The following is an 18,988-nucleotide window of genomic DNA, read 5'->3' as shown; positions in this document are numbered from 1 at the left end:
AAGCAGCAGTGGGGCCAGGAATCCAAAAGAATTACAAGCACTGAAGGAGAGAACAGGGCAGGTAATAAAGGACAGGGGGCGGAGCTAACTCCGACAGACCAGGCCGCGATAGGCTCTCCCACTCCTGAGCCTGCCACCCTGGTTGGTGGGAGATGGTGTCAGTCGAACAGGTCTGGCCTCAGGTGTGGACTGATTAATCCCAGGAGTATACCTAGATGAAGTACCTGGCAGATCCCTAACAGTACTCCCCCTTTTATGAGGGGCCACCGGACCCTTACTAAGGGGACCCGGTTTAGTGGGGAAGAGAAGGTGGAACCTCCTGATCAATACCCCAGCGTGAACATCCCGGGCAGGTACCCAAGTCCTCTCCTCCGGCCCGTATCCTCTCCAATGGACCAGGTACTGGAGGGAGCCCTGGACCATCCTACTGTCCATAATCTTGGCCACCTCGAATTCCACCCCCTCAGGGGTGAGAATGGGAACAGGAGGTATCCTCGAGGGGGACCAGGACGGGGAGCAGCGTTTAAGGAGGGAGGCATGGAAGACGTCATGTATGCGAAAGGATGGGGGGAGCTCCAGACGGAAGGATACAGGGTTGAGGACTTCAATGATCTTATAAGGTCCAATAAATCGGGGAGCAAACTTCCTGGACGGGACCTTAAGGCGCAAGTTCCTGGACGACAACCAGACCAAATCCCCGACGACAAACCGGGGGTTAGCAGAACGTCTACTATCCGCCTGAATCTTTTGTGCGCTCTGGGACGCCTCTAGGTTCTTCTGAACCTGGGCCCAGACAGTGCACAGTTCCCGATGAACATCCTCTACCTCAGGATTATTGGAACAACCAGGGGAGATGGAGGAGAACCTTGGGTTAAACCCGAAATTACAGAAAAACGGGGAGACCCCTGACGAGTTACTGACCCGGTTATTCAGGGAAAATTCAGCAAGGGGAAGGAATGAGACCCAATCGAATTGACAGTCAGAGATGAAACACCTTAAATATTGTTCCAGGGATTGGTTGGTCCTTTCCGTTTGGCCATTAGTTTCGGGATGGAAGGCGGAGGAGAAGGACAGATCAATCTCCAACTTTTTACAAAAAGCTCTCCAAAATAAGGAAACAAATTGTACCCCTCTGTCAGAAACGATATTGACTGGGGCCCCATGGAGACGCAGGATGTGTTTCACAAACAAAGAAGCTAATGTCTTGGCGTTAGGTAGCTTCTTAAGGGGCACAAAGTGGCACATCTTGCTGAAGCGGTCGACTACCACCCACACCACCGACTTGCCCTGAGATGGAGGCAAATCGGTGATAAAATCCATGGAGATATGGGTCCAAGGTCTCTGGGGAATGGGCAAGGAACGTAGTAGGCCCGCAGGTCGGGACCTAGGGGTTTTGGACCTAGCGCAAACCTCACAAGCGGCGACGTAAGCCCTAACATCTTTAGGCAACCCAGGCCACCAATAGTTTCTGGTAATGAGGTGTTTGGTGCCCAAGATGCCAGGATGACCAGATAGAGCGGAGTCATGGTTTTCCCTGAGTACCCTCAGCCGGTATTGCAGGGGAACAAACAGTTTGTCCCTAGGGACGTTCCCGGGAGCTGCACCCTGATCAGCCGCGATATCAGAAGCTAAATCAGAATCCGTGGCAGAGACGATTATACCAGGGGGTAAAATACAAGCAGGATCCTTCTCGGAAGGAGGATTGGCCATGAAACTACGTGACAGAGCATCAGCCTTAATATTCTTGGACCCAGCCCTATAGGTAACCAAGAAATTAAATCTGGTAAAGAATAGTGCCCACCGAGCTTGTCTAGGATTAAGCCTCCGGGCCGATTCTAGGAAAACCAGATTCTTGTGATCCGTAAGGACCGTTACCTGGTGTCTGGCCCCCTCCAGGAAGTGCCGCCACTCCTCAAAAGCCCATTTAATGGCTAGAAGTTCGCGGTTGCCAATATCATAGTTACTCTCCGTGGGCGAAAACTTCCTAGAGAAGTAAGCACAGGGGCGGAGATGGGTGAGGGAGCTGGTACCCTGGGACAAGACGGCCCCCACTCCCACCTCGGAAGCGTCAACCTCCACAATAAATGGCTCCTCTTGGTTGGGCTGAATCAGCACGGGGGCCGAGATAAAGCACTTCTTGAGAGTCTCAAAGGCCTGAACGGCCTCAGGGGGCCAATGGAGGACATCAGCACCCTTGCGGGTAAGGTCCGTAAGAGGCTTAGCGACGACCGAGAAGTTGGCAATAAATCTCCTGTAATAGTTGGCGAACCCTAAAAAACACTGTAACGCCTTAAGGGTGGCAGGTTGGACCCATTCCGCCACAGCTTGAACCTTGGCAGGGTCCATGCGGAATTCATGAGGAGTGAGGATTTGCCCTAAAAATGGTATCTCCTGTACCCCAAAGACACATTTTTCAGTCTTAGCAAACAGATTATTCTCCCGAAGGACCTGGAGCACCTTCCTGACATGCTCCACGTGGGAGGACCAGTCCTTGGAAAACACCAGTATGTCATCAAGGTACACAACAAGAAAATTACCCAGGTACTCTCTCGGGATTTCATTAATAAAATTCTGGAAGACAGCAGGGGCATTACACAACCCAAAGGGCATGACCAGGTATTCGAAATGACCCTCGGGTGTGTTGAACGCAGTTTTCCACTCATCCCCCTCTTTGATGCGGATAAGGTTATATGCCCCCCGTAGATCGAACTTAGAAAACCATTGGGCTCCCTGAACCTGATTAAAAAGATCCGGAATCAAAGGAAGTGGGTACTGGTTCCTTACGGTGACCTTATTCAGGTTACGATAATCAATGCACGGCCTAAGACCACCATCCTTCTTCCCCACGAAGAAGAAGCCAGCACCTACAGGAGAAGTCGAGGGGCGAATGAAACCCTTGGCCAGGCATTCTTGGATATACTCCCTCATAGCTTCACGTTCAGGACAAGAGAGATTAAATATCCTACCCTTAGGAAGCTTGGCACCAGGCACCAAATCGATAGCGCAATCGTAATCTCTATGGGGGGGCAACACCTCGGAGGCCTCCTTGGAAAACACATCGGCGAAGTCCTGAACAAACTCAGGAAGCGTGTTTACCTCCTCCCGGGGAGAAATAGAGTTAACAGAAAGACATGACATAAGACATTCATTACCCCATTTGGTGAGATCCCCAGTATTCCAATCAAACGTGGGATTATGCAACTGCAACCAGGGAAGGCCTAAAACCAGATCAGACGATAATCCCTGCATCACCAGTACAGAGCACTGCTCCAAATGCATGGAGCCAACCAGGAGTTCAAAAACAGGAGTATGCTGAGTAAAATAACCATTAGCAAGGGGAGTTGAGTCGATTCCTACTACAGGGATAGGATAAGGTAAATCAATACAAGGCATCTTTAGAGACATAGCAAATTCCACAGACATGATATTAGCAGATGAGCCAGAATCCACGAAAGCACTGCCCGTGGCAGACCGGCCAGCAAACGAGACCTGAAAGGGAAGCAAAATTTTATTGCGTTTCACATTAACGGGAAATACCTGTGCGCCCAAGTGACCTCCCCGATGATCACTTAGGCGCGGAAGTTTTCCGGCTTCTTATTCTTGCGCCTGGGACAGGTGTTCAGTAGATGCTTGTCGTCCCCACAGTAGAAGCAGAGACCATTCATTCTGCGAAACTCCCTACGTTGTCGAGGGGACATGGAGGCCCCGAGTTGCATAGGTACCTCCGAGTCCTCCGTGGAGGGGCGAGGAGACGGGACCTCGGGGGGGATCGCAGAAAAGTCAGAGGGGAGCACACTGAAGCGTTCTAGCTGACGTTCCCTGAGACGTCGGTCAAGTCGTACTGCTAGGGCCATAACCTGGTCAAGGGAGTCAGACGAGGGGTAGCTAACCAGCAGATCCTTCAGGGCGTCAGATAATCCTAACCTAAACTGGCACCTTAGGGCCGGATCGTTCCACTGAGAAGCTACGCACCACTTCCTAAAATCAGAACAGTATTCCTCAACCGGTCTCCTACCCTGACGTAAGGTCACCAGCTGACTCTCGGCTAAAGCAGTCCTGTCAGTCTCGTCGTAAATGAGTCCGAGGGCAGAGAAAAAACGATCAACAGAGGAAAGTTCAGGGGCGTCAGGAGCCAAGGAGAAGGCCCACTCTTGGGGCCCTTCCTGGAGTCGGGATATGATGATACCCACCCGCTGGTTCTCGGAACCTGAGGAGTGGGGCTTTAGGCGGAAATACAGTCTGCAACTCTCCCGGAAGGAGAGAAACGTCTTACGGTCCCCTGAAAACCGGTCAGGTAACTTGAGGTCGGGTTCTAGAGGTGAGGTGAGGGGTACTACTAAAGCAGCGTCACCCTGATTGACCCTTTGGGCCAGGGCCTGGACCTGTAGGGAGAGGCCCTGCATCTGCTGGGTCAGGGTCTCAAGGGGGTCCATGATAGCATCAGCGTAGGAGAAATGGTAGACTAGGTAAGGGCTTGTAATTATGTAATGGCAGGAAGGAGGTGAAGGGAAAGTGAGCCCTAATCTACCCACCGCCCTGTCCCTGCCTACTAGCAACGACCCGCCCTAGACGACGAGGTACAACTGGGCGGCGGTCCCTACGCTGTCTAAGTGCACAGGAAAACAAACAGGGAACACGCAGGGGAAGGGGCAGTAGCCACGGAACGCCACGAGGAAACGGGGCGGCGAACGAACAGTCAGGACCAGGACGAAGTGAGTACACCCGAGCGGGCACGGAGACAGAAGCAAGCCAGGGGCAAAGCAAAGCAGGTCAAGCAGAACTGCAGCAAGGCAGAAGCACGGCAGAAGCAGGCTGGAGCAAGCAGCAGTGGGGCCAGGAATCCAAAAGAATTACAAGCACTGAAGGAGAGAACAGGGCAGGTAATAAAGGACAGGGGGCGGAGCTAACTCCGACAGACCAGGCCGCGATAGGCTCTCCCACTCCTGAGCCTGCCACCCTGGTTGGTGGGAGATGGTGTCAGTCGAACAGGTCTGGCCTCAGGTGTGGACTGATTAATCCCAGGAGTATACCTAGATGAAGTACCTGGCAGATCCCTAACACCTAGGGCATCAGAAGGCATTTGCACGAAATTGGGCTACAAGCCAGATGTCCAGCTACAGGTGTACGATTGACCACACGCCACCGCTCTCAAAGCCTATCATGGTGCACAGCAAGACGGCAATGGAGGCTGGAATAGAGATCTATCCTCTTCAAAATAAAATAAAATAAAAAAAAGTTATGGCTATCAGAATATGGTGACAAATCACAGCTTTTATTTTTAACAATCAGTTTTTTCCTTGTAAAAGTAGTAAACTATATAAATTTGGTATTGCTGTAATCCTATTAACCCACGGAATACAGCTAACATGTCGTTTTTACCACACAGTGAACGCCGTAAAAACAAAACCACCATAAAAGATTGAGGAATCGCTGTTTCTTTCCTGTTCCACCCCACAAATATTTTTTTCCCAGTTTCCCACTACATTATATGGTACAATGAATGGAAAATATACAACTCATCCCTCAAAAAACAAGCCTACATACTGCAATATTGACTTTTGGAATGCGGGGAGAAAAAAACGAAAGTGAAAATCTGAAAAATGGCTGCGGCGGAAGGGGTTACGTTCCTGAGAATCTGGTCCATATCTCTTGTGATGTGCAAGCTATTTCACTGTAATTTTTCTTCAGACAAGCACCCGCTCGTTGCTGATGACCCCATTTAAATCCTCATCAACTTCCCGCGCTCCAGATCTGTCAATGATCGCGGCTCACTGATTACTGCACCTGCAAACTCTCTCCAGTTTTACCTTAAAAGGTAACTTGTACAGGGCGTTTAGAATACAAACAAACAGTGGGGGGAGTGGAAATGGAAAAAAAGGGAACATACAATTGACAAAAAGGTGCCATATCTCCTTTAGCGCATTTACTAAAATAATTTTGTAATTTGGATGATTATAATCCATGTACATAGGCTGCATCTAAAGCAAACAGAGGGAGATTCGTTTAAAGCTAAAATAAGGTTTTTGTTCTCGGTGATATAGCGACGTGATATGTTACCTAATATACACATATTTGACATCGTTGTGCACAGGAGATTTAGAGGATTAATTTTTTTGGTAATTGTTTCTGATTATTTTTCCCTAAAAAAGACCTACGAAATTAATTTATATCTGCTCCAATTTTAAATAATAAGAAAGCCCATGTGTCCCGCCAAAAAAGAAAGCAAACATTTTGGGCTAGACTATGAAACAAGAAAAACATTCACCTTTTAGAATGCAGCATTCCTAAAGGTGAAATTTAGCTCTAAGCATGAAGGCCGGAAACACCCCCGGTGATAAAGGGGTGGAGTTCTGACTCAATAACATACTGTATAGCCATTTTTATGCTTTGTGTGGAAATGCTCTTCAATAATGAATTGTTCAAAGTTACATTGCATGACCAGATAGTCATCAGAAACATACAGATTCTTTGACATAGTTAACACTGTACAAAATATTCATTCAAAAGTCTTTTTATTTTGGATTTCCAGATTACACACTCTACCAGAGCATTAGAACAGTATGTCTGTCTTACATGTACCAACGTAATTTCATATTTAAAGAAAAACTTATATTTTATATATATAATTGTAGATGCAGAATGGAAAATCAAAATGGATGTATTGTTGCTTTCATACCCCTCAGAGCCCACCTTGAACCAGCAATATTTTCTTTATATATGTCTAAAGTCAAAACTGGCTCTCTTATAGATGTTGATGAAAGGTACACTGGACAAAGGTATGTATCTGATTTTTGGGTATCATGAATCCCAAACTTTTCTGATGTAGGCAAACACTGCAGATGAATAACCGGTAATGTATTGAGACTATGCTTTGGAGGGGAATCCACAATCTCGCCATCAGTCTTGTTCCAGTGCACTCCCCAAAGATGGACTCCATGTACAAATATTCCTTCGTGGGGTGGATCTCTAATCTAAAATGAAACATGTTGACAATAATTCATAACTTTCAAAATTTATAACGTTCTGAATACACAATTAGAGCCACAATTTTTCATTGTGTACACAATTTATCGACCAAAAATTCAAAATTGTGTATTTTACTGGTCCTACTTTCCATCATTTGGAAATCAGCACCTTTTTATACAAATTTAAGGACAACCACAACAAGATATCTATTAATCCCCTATAATATGTTTCTGAACAAAGCAAAGAATTTTTTTCATTAAACAGTGACCACAAGGCCCGCCTAACCTTTTCTTATTTCTGTCAGTTGCAACATTTTTTTTAATTAGTAGGCCATGCCAGTAATAGTGGCTTACAGAGCTCTGTTTTTCATATCCATGATGCAATTATTCCCACAGCTCCTGCATAGCCACCTCTTCCTTTCTCCTGTGTCACTTAGGCCTCGTGCACACTTACTTTACCGTTTTAGCGGCCGTTTTTGACGGATTCGTGTGCCCGTTTTGTTGGTGGTGTGGTTTCCGTGTGCACGCCTGTGTTTCCGAGCGCCGAGCATGGTACTGTCCAGCATGGTGCTGAAAGAGCAGGGTTGTTCAGCGCTAGTCACTGTACAGGGTGCTGAAAGAGTTAATGGACTGCACTGATCGGCGGTACTCTTTCAGCACCCTAGACAGTGACTAGCGCTGAGGAATGACCATGCTCGGCGCTCGCAAAATACAATTTTAATGAAATAAAAAATCAAAAAATCAGTTCATACTTACCCAGAACTCCCTGCATTTTCCACCTGTCCGGCCTCCTGGGATGACGTTTCATCCCATGTCACCGCTTCAGCCAATCACAGGCTGTAGTGGCGGTCACGCCGGACTGGATGACGTCAGAAGGCCGGCCTCCAGGGATGACGCTTCATCCCACGTGACCACCTCTGCAGCCAATCACAGGCTGCAGCGGCCACATGGACTGCCACGTCATACAGGAAGGTCGGACTGGAGGAAGAAGAGGGACTCGTCACCAAGACAACGATCGGGGTACGTATGAACTGCTTTTTATTTTATTTTTATCAGCAGCCTCTTCTCTCTATCAGTGCTGGATAGAGATAAGTGGCTGCCGATTAGTGTAATATCTGTAATGTACTTCTGCCCGCCCGGCCGTTGCTAGGCAACGGCTCCGTCACACACGGACGGCACACGGTAGGCCTTTAGTTTTTTGGACGGCCCCATTGACTTGCATGGGCCTCACGGTCACGGAATCTCGGACCAAAGTAGGACATGCTCTACTTTTGTCGGAACGGAGCAACGGACCGTCAAAAAAACTGAAGTGTGCATGGCCCCATTGAAATGAATAGGTCAGGGTGCTAGCCGTCAGAAAAACGAATAGCACCCTGAAGAAAAAGACTGAAGTGGGCATGAAGCCTTATGTTGTGATGCAGTATCCTGTTACAGGACCTGCAGTTCCTGTATTCTGCTTCTCCCAGTTGTTAGGTCATTCACCCATTACAGAGGTTATTCTTCGCAAACCTTGTAGTCCAAGAAGGAGCACAGTGGTAGTCTGAGAGAAGAGACCCTGTAAATGTTTACATGGAATCTTCTACAAGACTTTTTATGGTTACAATCTGATGTAGAAGCAAGCAACCATCCCACAAGAAGAGAAAAGCAGCTGTACCTTCTAGCAAAGCCGCAGAAAATGTCAGGAATAAAGGTAAATAAATGCACTAATTTATAGGTTATTGCTGATGGTATCTCTAGCTGAGCACATTGAGGATAATATCAGTTATTTCAGTGACTAGTAGTTGGACTGGTAGTTGGCTGTTGGCCAAAAAATATTTCTGCCTATTTTCAGTCCAAACCCATTGTTAACTTAAAGAGGCTCTGTCACCAGATTTTGCAACCCCTATCTGCTATTGCAGCAGATCGGCGCTGCAATGGAGATTACGGTAACGTTTTTATTTTTAAAAAACGAGCATTTTTGGCCAAGTTATGACCATTTTTGTATTTATGCAAATGAGGCTTGCAAAAGTACAACTGGGCGTGTTTAAAAGTAAAAGTACAACTGGGCGTGTATTATGTGCGTACATCGGGGCGTTTTTACTTCTTTTACTAGCTGGGCGTTCTGACGAGAAGTATCATCCACTTCTCTTCAGAACGCCCAGCTTCTGGCAGATCACGCTGTGACGTCACTTCCCCAGGTCCTGCATCGTGTCAGACGAGCGAGGACACATCGGCACCAGAGGCTACAGTTGATTCTGCAGCAGCATCAGCGTTTGCAGGTAAGTAGCTACATCGACTTACCTGCAAACGCCGATGCTGCTGCAGAATCAACTGTAGCCTCTGGTGCCGATGTGTCCTCGCTCGTCCGACACGATGCAGGACCTGTGAGTGACGTCACAGTGTGATCTCTCGAGAACACGCTGTCTGCACTGCCAGAAGCTGGGCGTTCTGAAGAGAAGTGGATGATACTTCTCGTCAGAACGCCCAGCTAGTAAAAGAAGTAAAAACGCCCCAATGTAACACACATAATACACGCCCAGTTGTACTTTTACTTTTAAACACGCCCAGTTGTACTTTTGCAAGCCTCATTTGCATAAATACAAAAATGGTCATAACTTGGCCAAAAATGCTCGTTTTTTAAAAATAAAAACGTTACTGTAATCTACATTGCAGCGCCTATCTGCTGCAATAGCAGATAGGGGTTGCAAAATCTGGTGACAGAGCCTCTTTAAGCAATTTCCTTAATAACACTATATTGAGTGTACGGTGTTATTTTGTGCATAGGCAATGTTCAACTACTGTATGTACTGTAAAACATGATTTAAAAAGACTGCCTGCCAAATTAACAATATTACTTGTCTAAATTAAAAAAAATTTTTTTTTAAATTGATATTAACCCCTTAACACACCAGGACGCACCGTTACTTCCTGGTGCAGGGGGAGGAATCGCAGTTTTTTCCAATTTCAGCCAGCAAATAATTTTTTTTCAGCTTCCCAGTACATTATATGCTACCAATTGAAACTACAACTTCTCCCGCAAAATATAAGCCCTCACATCACTCTATTGATGGAAAAATAAAAACGTTATGGCTCTTGGAAGGTGGGAACTGAAAAACAAAAATAAAAAAATGTCTGTGTCATTAAGGGGTTAAAAAAACGTATGAAATTATAGGTTTCTGTAACTTTTCTTTATTTCAATGGAGAGTGACTGCACATGCACAGTCACATATACATTGAAGAAAAAGGCACAGTTGAACTAGGGCCTGCATATTCTCTGGACAACCACCAGCATGTCAGATTAATATGTCATAAAAGCTTACTTTTGGACAACCAGTTTAAACTAAAATGACCAATCACTTACATGTTCCTTATCTCTCTGTGTTGTTTCTGTTTTAAACTCTATGAATTCCACATTTCCAGTTCTCTCTGAGTATCTGCGAATGGCCTCCTGTTTCAGCACAGATAGTAATCCTTTTGGATTATGAAATGCTCCAAGCCAATATATTGGCATTTTTTCACGACCCTGTTTAAAAAGAAATGACAATAGACCCTTACTTACAATGATTTACACAGCATAGTCAAAAACTAAGCTGCTCCTTGTTATTGTGTAAATTGAACAAGGAGCATACATTTTATAAATTATACCCTTTTTGTTTGTTTTTTAAAAAAAAAGGAAAGCCTTTGCAGAAAAGTAAACCTGGCTATAGTCAGAGACAAAACTTTAAAAGATGTAAAAGATGATTATTAACAATTATTGTTATGTTTATGGGCAGGACTGGCTTTAGCTATGTGCGACCTATGCAATTGCACAGGGCGCCATCCTCCCTGACCTGCAGAGGGCACAGTGGCTGGCAATTTGCATTGGCTTTAAGCCGTCCTCTTGCATAGTCTGCCATGCTGTCTTCTGCTGGAGTCTTTGTGTATACTTTGTGATGGGCTTGATCACTGTGAGAGAGGCCGCACTCTCACCTTTCCCTTTGCCTATGCAATTACTATGCTGCTAAGTCCCTCTACTGCAGGGAAGCTGCGATTGTGTGACAACCCTGCAAGGACCTAAAGGGAGTGAGGTCCCTCCTTTCCTAAACGTCAACCTCCATGCTGCAAGCAGCCTAATGCACTCTTGTGAGTAAATTATTGATACTGATAGTAATATTGAAGCTTATAAATTCGGTTATGTGCATTATTATATGGGTACAGTGTAACATTATTAACTGGACAAAGTATAATATTATTTAGGCACAGTATATCATTATTATATGGGCACAGTATAGTATTATTATAAAGACACAGTATAATATGATTATATGAGCACAGTATAACTTATTATTTTGGCAGAGGAAAATATTATTTGGGCACAGTATGGGCTTAGTTTATTATAATATGGACACAGTATATTATTATTATTATTATTATTATTATTATTATTATTATTATTATATTATTTGAGCACAGTATTTAATAATTATATGGGCACATTAATGCATTATTATATTGGCAGAGAGAAATATTATTTGGGCACCGAATAGAAATGTTATATGGGCACAGGTTAGTATTATTATATAAGCTCAAGATAATAATATTATTTGAGCAAAAAATATCATTATTTTGGCACAGTAAACTATTATTAAGTGGGCACAGTATAACATAATGAAATGGACATTATACGGGCACAGTATATCATTTTTATGTTGACACGGAAAAGTATTATATGTGCACATTATGGCATTATTATATGGGCACAGTATATTATTATTTAAGCATAAAATAGTGGTATTGTATGGACATAGTATTATTTGGGCACAGAATAGCATTATTAAATGGGCACAGAATAGTATTATCATAAAGGACTACTATCAATTCTTACATAGCCCTGATGATAGAAAAGGAGGGGGTGGAAGTCTGACAGAATAGCGCTAACAGCAGCAAGAACATGTCTTTCCCTAGCCAGTTCTGCTCAAACAGATTTTCATCCCATCCATTTCCATCATCAGGGTTACATAGAATTGATAGTAGTCTTTTATGAATTTTAATATTTAAAAAAATCGGACTATTTTTTTTAATAGTAATTCATAAAAATTAAAGGGGTATTCCCAGAATCAAAAATTATCACCTATCCCGATCATTTTCGAATTGCTGTGGGCCCTACTACTGGGACCACCACCGATTGTGAGAATGGGGGTCCTAAACCCCTAGTCCTCCTCACTGCACTCCTTCAATTGAGGAGGAGCTTGAATGGAGCAGCAGTCGTGCATGCGCCCACCACTCCATTCAATGTCTATGAGAATGAGCGCTGTACTCGGTTGTTTCCATCATTGCCACAGACATGGAATGGAGCTGCACCGTGCATGCTCGTCCCCCGCTGCATTCAATGTCTTCCTCACTGCAGTCCAGCAGTGAGGAGGAACAGGGGGTTCGGGGCCCCATTCTCATGATTGGTGGGGGTCTCAGTGGTGATGCCCCTAGTGATCAGAAAATGATCACCTATCCTGTGGGACACAAATCATCAGAGTATTTAGACATTTGCCTCACCGCATGTCTTCAACTATGCTTTTCAATACAGTTCATCTAAAGTTTGCAAGACAAACGTGTGCTAAAAGGAGTAACAGAAGTCTATGAACATGTTAGACTTAAGTCAAACGTAATACCCAAGCACAGTGTGATTTTGTACTTAATGGAACACTAAAAAGTAAGAGACATCATTTAATTGCATATCCCAGAGACTATATTATAAAATAACATTGACTGTAACTCAAAATATAGTGACAGTTGATGAGGAGAGCTGACAGACCCTGTATGACTTAAAAGTTAGAAATGTACTGTGCTTCTACTTACAAGCTGAAGTAGCTTCTCAAAGTGTGTTACTTTCTGTTGCAAATCTTGTATAAAGTATGAGACAGACCAATCAGATGGGCAAGAAAAATTCCATGCCATTTTACACCAGCATGCTGGAGTTTTTTTGTAATACAATTCATGAACAATGGTAATGATGTCAGCATCAGAAAGTTGATCTCCTAAAATGTCAGATGATTCCAGGGAATTTTTTATCATCTTAATAAATAGAAAGAAAAATGAAAAGAAAAAAACAATGTTATTTAATTGCTGTATATACACTTAGGCCAAATTTCTCAAAAGTCGCGTCATTTTAGCCAATGCTTGGCTACTTCATTGACATATGTTGCGAAAAATGTATGATTGCATCTGTCCCCTTTGATAAATCGGTCACAAAATCTATCACTGCTATTAACTTTCACACTGGCTAAAAGGACTCCACTTTTTCTACGCCAGGGTCTGTGTAGAGTAGAGATATGTTTTTTCTTGAATACAACTTATCGCTTCTCATAAATGTAATTCTTCTAAATCCCGGCCAAGCTGTAAGCCACGCCCACTTTTCACTTGGCTCTAAATTCGGAAGCAAATTATCAATAAATATGTCACACAGCAGATTAGACACTATTCTGTGGTAAATTTCACAAAAAAATTGTGCAAATACACTGATAAATGTGAGTATTAATCTTTTATTCTTTTATTAGTCTACATGACTACACAGAGAGAAAAAGAGATATATACAAAGACAAATACATTTTGTGTGTTTTAATGAGCAATGTAATGAAAATAAAATGTGTTATAATCCGGAATGTGTCTACCAGAGTGCCCTTAGGTATCGCCATAGTTGCGTAGGGACTACTTCTTTCACAACAGGAATTTAGCCAACAGTTAGACAGGTAATGGTATATTAAGTCCTCCATAGTTTAAAAATCCTGCCCAGAGGTTAAGGATTGCGTAGAAAGTGTAGAGTAAATGGTTAAACAGACCAGAATAAAAGGCAATGGAAAAGTGTGAGAAAGTCAGGAATGCAGCCAAACATGAATTTGTAGTCTTTCAACTCAAATATTGTCAAAAATATTGTCCTCAAAGGGATTCAGTTTGCCATCAGTTTCCCTACAAGTTTCATATAAAAAGTAACACAAAATAGAGCCTGACCTCCTTACATGTAAAAAAGCCCTTAGGCAAATTTTACAGAAGCATAATATGTTCTATATATGCTTATATAGTTTGACCAGAAATCATAAAGAAGCAGTCTCACATCCAAACCCAATTATACATTTTGATCTGCATATATATGTAATGTCAGATAATATATGATTTTTACACTTACCGTAAAATATTTTTCTCATTGAAATCATTGGCGGACACAGCACCATGGGTATATAGGGCCTTGCCACTAGGAGGCTGACACTAGGTAGGAAAAGTCTTAGTTCTACCCAGGCACGCTATACCCTTCCCACAGACTCTGGCTAAATCAGTTTGAACAGCAGCAGTAGCAGAAGACAAAAAGGAAACATTTCCCGAGTCCCGGGTAAAAAGTGTGATCTGTGTCCCCCAATGAATTCAACGAGAAAAAGATTTTATGGTGAGTAAAAATATCCGATTTTGCCATTAAAATCATTGGGGACACAGCACCATGGGACGTCCTAAAGCAGTCCCAGAGAATGGGACGAAAATAAAGGAAAAGTACAGCCAAACAACCCTCCTAATGCACAGCTGTCTGCAGCACCTTGTGGCTCTGACTGGTAGTAGAGGAGGTCAAAGAATGAATCTGGTAAAATTTGGTGAAAGTGGACATCGAAGCCCTGGTAGCCACCTTGCAAACCTGAGCAACTGATGCTTGCTCGCTCAAGAGGCACCAGCAGTCTTTGCAGAAAGGGCAGTGAACTTAAAGGGAGTAGCTTCACCTTTGGACCCTGAGGCTTTAAAAATCACAGACCAGATTCAATGTGCAATGGTTGCCTTGGACACGCCAATCCCTTTGCGTAGCCCTTCATAAAGAACAAAAAGGGAATTGAAGCATCAAAAGGACCCCGTCACAGCCAGATCACGTGGACTGCTCTTACCATGTCAAGATGGGGGGGGGGGGGCAAAAAGAAGGGAGAACAATCTCTTCATTGATATGGAAGGAGATATCACTTTCGGGAAAAAGGACGGGACAGATCAGAACACCACTTTACCCCTATGGATGACTGAAAATGGGGACTTGCAAGAAAACGCAGACACCTGCTTGATGGAGCTGACGGTCACCAGGAAAGCAACCTTCCAGGAAAGGAGACTTTGCAAAATCTCCCTTAAGGGTCTGAAAGGAGCCACCTGATGAGCCCCCAGGACCAAATTAAGATCCCAAAGCTCAGTGGGATGTTTGGAGGGCGGGACCGTATGAGCCACCCCTTACAAAAAGATTTTCACCCAAGAACGAAAAGTCAAAGTGCGGTGAAAGAGAACGGACAGAGCAGAGACCTGACCTTTAAAGAGAACCTGTCACCTCTCCTGACATGTATATTTTAGTAATTCCTTGTACTGCTCATGGAATAACAATTCTGGAAAATATTTTTTTAGAACTCTGTTGTGCTGTTCTTCTGTTATTCCTCTTTGAAATGTATAAATAAATTGACAACTGGGTGTTACCATTCCCTTGTCAAAGGGGCGTGTCCCTACGCAGTCTCACTCTGACAGCACTGATTGGACATTCAGTCATTGTAGGGACACACCCCCAGCTGGTAACATCCAGTTGTCAATTTATTCATATATTTCTAGGAGGAATAACAGAGGAATGGCACAATAGAGAGTTCTATGAAAAGATACTTCAGAATTGTTATTTCATGGGGAATGAAATTACAATTATTTACTAAAACAAACATGCCAGGAGAGGGGACAGGTCTTCTTTAAGGGAAGATCAACCAAGTACCTGCTCAAGACCTGATTACAGGAATGACAATATTCTAGGTGTGGAACATACCATAGGATGGAAATTAGGCTGTTCACACCAGCAGAAAAAAAGCCTTCCATGTACACCTTGGCTGACAGAGGTTTCCTGGCCTTCAACATTGTTTGCATTACCGGTTCAGAGAAACCACGGGACCTCAGAACCTCGTCTTAAACAGCCACGCTGTTAAACACATCTGAGGTAAAGTGGGGTGGAAAAGTAGACACTGGGCAAGGGGGTCGGGTTGAAGTGGAAGACACCAAATCAAACTCTCTCTATGTAGCCATCAGAACTGAAAGTTGGCCCCAGTCCTCAATGCAGGAATGGATCCTCTGGGATTGTATCGTAACAAGTAGCGATGGAATATAAGTATTCTAATCTGTACTCTTAGAAGTTGGAGTTAGGTTGAGTAAGTCTGGCATTGCTACTTGGCAAAGCACTAAATGTATAGCACAGAGTGAATGAGAAATGTGTTGTTTTTTGTGAAAAAGCGGCATAAGGTGGAACAGTTGCTCTCAAATATATGCAGCGCCAACTGTGGTTTTGTCCAGAACAGCTTTATCACCCTAAACATGGCTAAAGTGAATCTACATAGGTTGGCTAGTATAATTTCAGCTCAAATGGCAGAGAACAGAAACTTTGCACATTCTTGTGGTCAGGCAGCAAGATGAAGAATTTCAGTCACTGCCACTCTAATGGACACTGGGAACTATACTGAAATGTGCAAAAAGGTACTAGATGATAAAGACACATACCATCGCTTAAGAGAAAATCCCACTGAAATCTTCAGGGGACAACTGAAAGAGATCCTAGACAGGGCTCTGTTCAGGGGATTGATAAACAAAACGGAATACAATTTTCTGTGGCCCGAATTGCCCAAAGTAGCAACCTTTTATACTACCCCTAAAATTCACAAGAGGACCGTTCCAGTGAAAGGGAGACCAATAGTCTCAGGCATAGATAGTCTGAATCAAAATATTGGGGTGTATATTGACCAAATTCTACGCCCATTTGTCTTCAGCCTCCCATCCTATATTAGAGACACAAGTGACCTCCTTCTGAAATTGGAAGGTATTACAATGGAACCTAATATGATATTTGCCTTGATAGATGTCGAAGCACTCTATAGTTCAATCCAACATCAAATAGGACTTAAGGCTTTATCCCAATTTTTGAAAACAAGAGGTAATCATCTTAATGAGCACAACTCATTTGTTGCTGAACTCTTGGAGTTCAATTTAACCAAAAACGTCTTTCTTTTTGGTGGGCACTACTACCACCAGCTCAGAGGTACGGCTATGGGGAGCCCCTGTACCCCCTCATATGCCAACCTACTCCTGGGCTGGTGGGAAGAAAATGTGGTCTTTTCAGATACCTACAGTAAATGGCAAGAGTCAAGAGGTCTTTGGTTGAGATTCATAGACGATGTATTCATTTTGTGGACAGGGACTCAGACTAATTTTGAACAGTTTGTGTCTGAACTAAATACAAACCAAGTTGGTCTCAGTTTCACTTCAGTGAGTGATCCGGATAGCCTAGCATTTCTTGATGTTAGACTGTCGAGAGGAATGGGTGGAAAAATTTAAACTGAGGTCTTCAGAAAATCCAGCGCAACGAACAGTCTCTTAAGATGGGAGAGTGCCCATCCATATGCCCTTAAAAGAGGCATACCAAAGGGACAATACCTCAGTCAATCTACTCATGCCCAAAGTAAAAGCACCTGCCAACAAAAACAAGATGCGCATTATAGGGACATTCGATGGGGCTCATGAACAAGTCAGAGAGGTCTTACAGAACCATTGGGGGATCCTCATCGAGGATGCTGAGCTGAAGGAATTATTAGGTGAAAGACCTCTAATTTCCTTCAGAAGAAACAAAAGCCTGAGAGATAAACTGGTACAAAGTCACTACAAACTAGCACCTCCCAAAAACTGCTGGCTTAAAAGAAGACCTATAGGGACCTATAAATGTGGCAAATGTTTGGCCTGCGACTCCATACTAGTATCTAAGACGTTTGTCAGCACAACAGGCAAAGAATATACCAATAGAGAATTCATTAATTGTCTATCAAAAGGGGTCATATATATGGCTAAATGTTCATGCCCTATGGACTATATAGGCAAAACTAGACGTGAATTCAGGAGACGCATAAGGGATCACTACAATGACATTCTCAATAAAAAAGACACGCCAATTTCCAGACATATATGGGCAATGCATGGAGGCAACCCGAGAGTTATTAAATTTCAAGTTATACAATCCATCAAGCCTAACCCGAGAGGTGGCAATTGGGATAGGGATCTACTACAAGTGGAGTGTCGCTGGATCCACAGAATGAGATCAGTGACCCCAGAAGGCCTTAATGAAAATCTTATGCAATATATTATGCAAATTATACATGCAATAGGAGATAGGGATTTGAGAATCTGGTGACAGAGCCTCTTTAAGTGTCTAAGGATAAACAATGACATGCGAAACCAGCTAGATACACATGAGTAGGCTGAAGGCAGCAAATAAAGCTGTTGCTATAAATAGCATATAAGAGACACAACATACTGTACTATCCATACTGGCGCCACTTATACTTGAGTAATGCTTTAATGTCATGTGGTGCAGTAAGCCCACAAGACACATGACAGGCTAAACTGTCCAGACATTTATTCACTCTCCCATCTAACTAATGGGTATTACCTTCAAGATCATCCATATCATCCTTTGGGACTTATTAAGTTACTAATGCAATCATGGTTTGGGAAAGCAATAAGCCACATAGGGGTACGGCTGAACTAATCCCCTATATGATATTATTAATCCAGCCCACTGTGGAATTAGCGAGGACGTGATAGTAATGGGAGGGTGATGACGTAGTAGCGCTCCCATCTGATTGGATGTCCGATGACCGAGCCCCCGGAAGAGGTGGAGCTAACTCATATACAAAAGAGCGTGTTTTCAAGCGCTCGCTGCTATTGCCACACTATCTGTCAAGCCGTCATGCTCATGATCTCCCTGATGAGCCAGTTTAACTGGTGAAACGCGTAGGAGCAGGAGCTTTAGTCAGAAGAACGGACTTTATCATAGGGACAGGTTCCAGAGACAACAGGGTCGTTCTTTTCAGAACGGGTACCCGGAATGTTGTCAACAGTGAGGATTTAATTAGGCTAAAGGGACAGGGAGGCGTGTGTGTAGAGGGAGGGTTTAGGGAATGACCGGATATAGAAGGGACAGGGAATCCTTCAGTATAGTGATGTCAGACGCTAGGAACGGGCGTTGTTACTGACTTCCCAGACGG

The 18,988-nt window shown here is 43.7% G+C and overlaps 1 protein-coding gene across 1 annotated transcript in view; it reads right to left on the bottom strand.

Annotated features, from left to right (window-relative positions):
• Nucleotides 1-6,514: 6,514 nt before the first annotated feature.
• LOC142759653 (dynein axonemal heavy chain 5-like) overlaps nucleotides 6,515-18,988 on the bottom strand; it is a 466,211-nt gene continuing 453,737 nt past the window's right edge. The window contains 3 exon segments of the mRNA XM_075862058.1: nucleotides 6,515-6,971; nucleotides 10,306-10,467; nucleotides 12,777-12,992. Of these exon segments, the coding sequence (XP_075718173.1) occupies nucleotides 6,648-6,971; nucleotides 10,306-10,467; nucleotides 12,777-12,992 (702 nt within the window). The 3' untranslated portion in view covers nucleotides 6,515-6,647.

This window comes from Rhinoderma darwinii, chromosome 4 (genome assembly GCF_050947455.1).
Source record: "Rhinoderma darwinii isolate aRhiDar2 chromosome 4, aRhiDar2.hap1, whole genome shotgun sequence".
NCBI lineage: Eukaryota > Metazoa > Chordata > Amphibia > Anura > Rhinodermatidae > Rhinoderma > Rhinoderma darwinii.
This window is presented reverse-complemented; position numbering and strand designations above follow the sequence as displayed.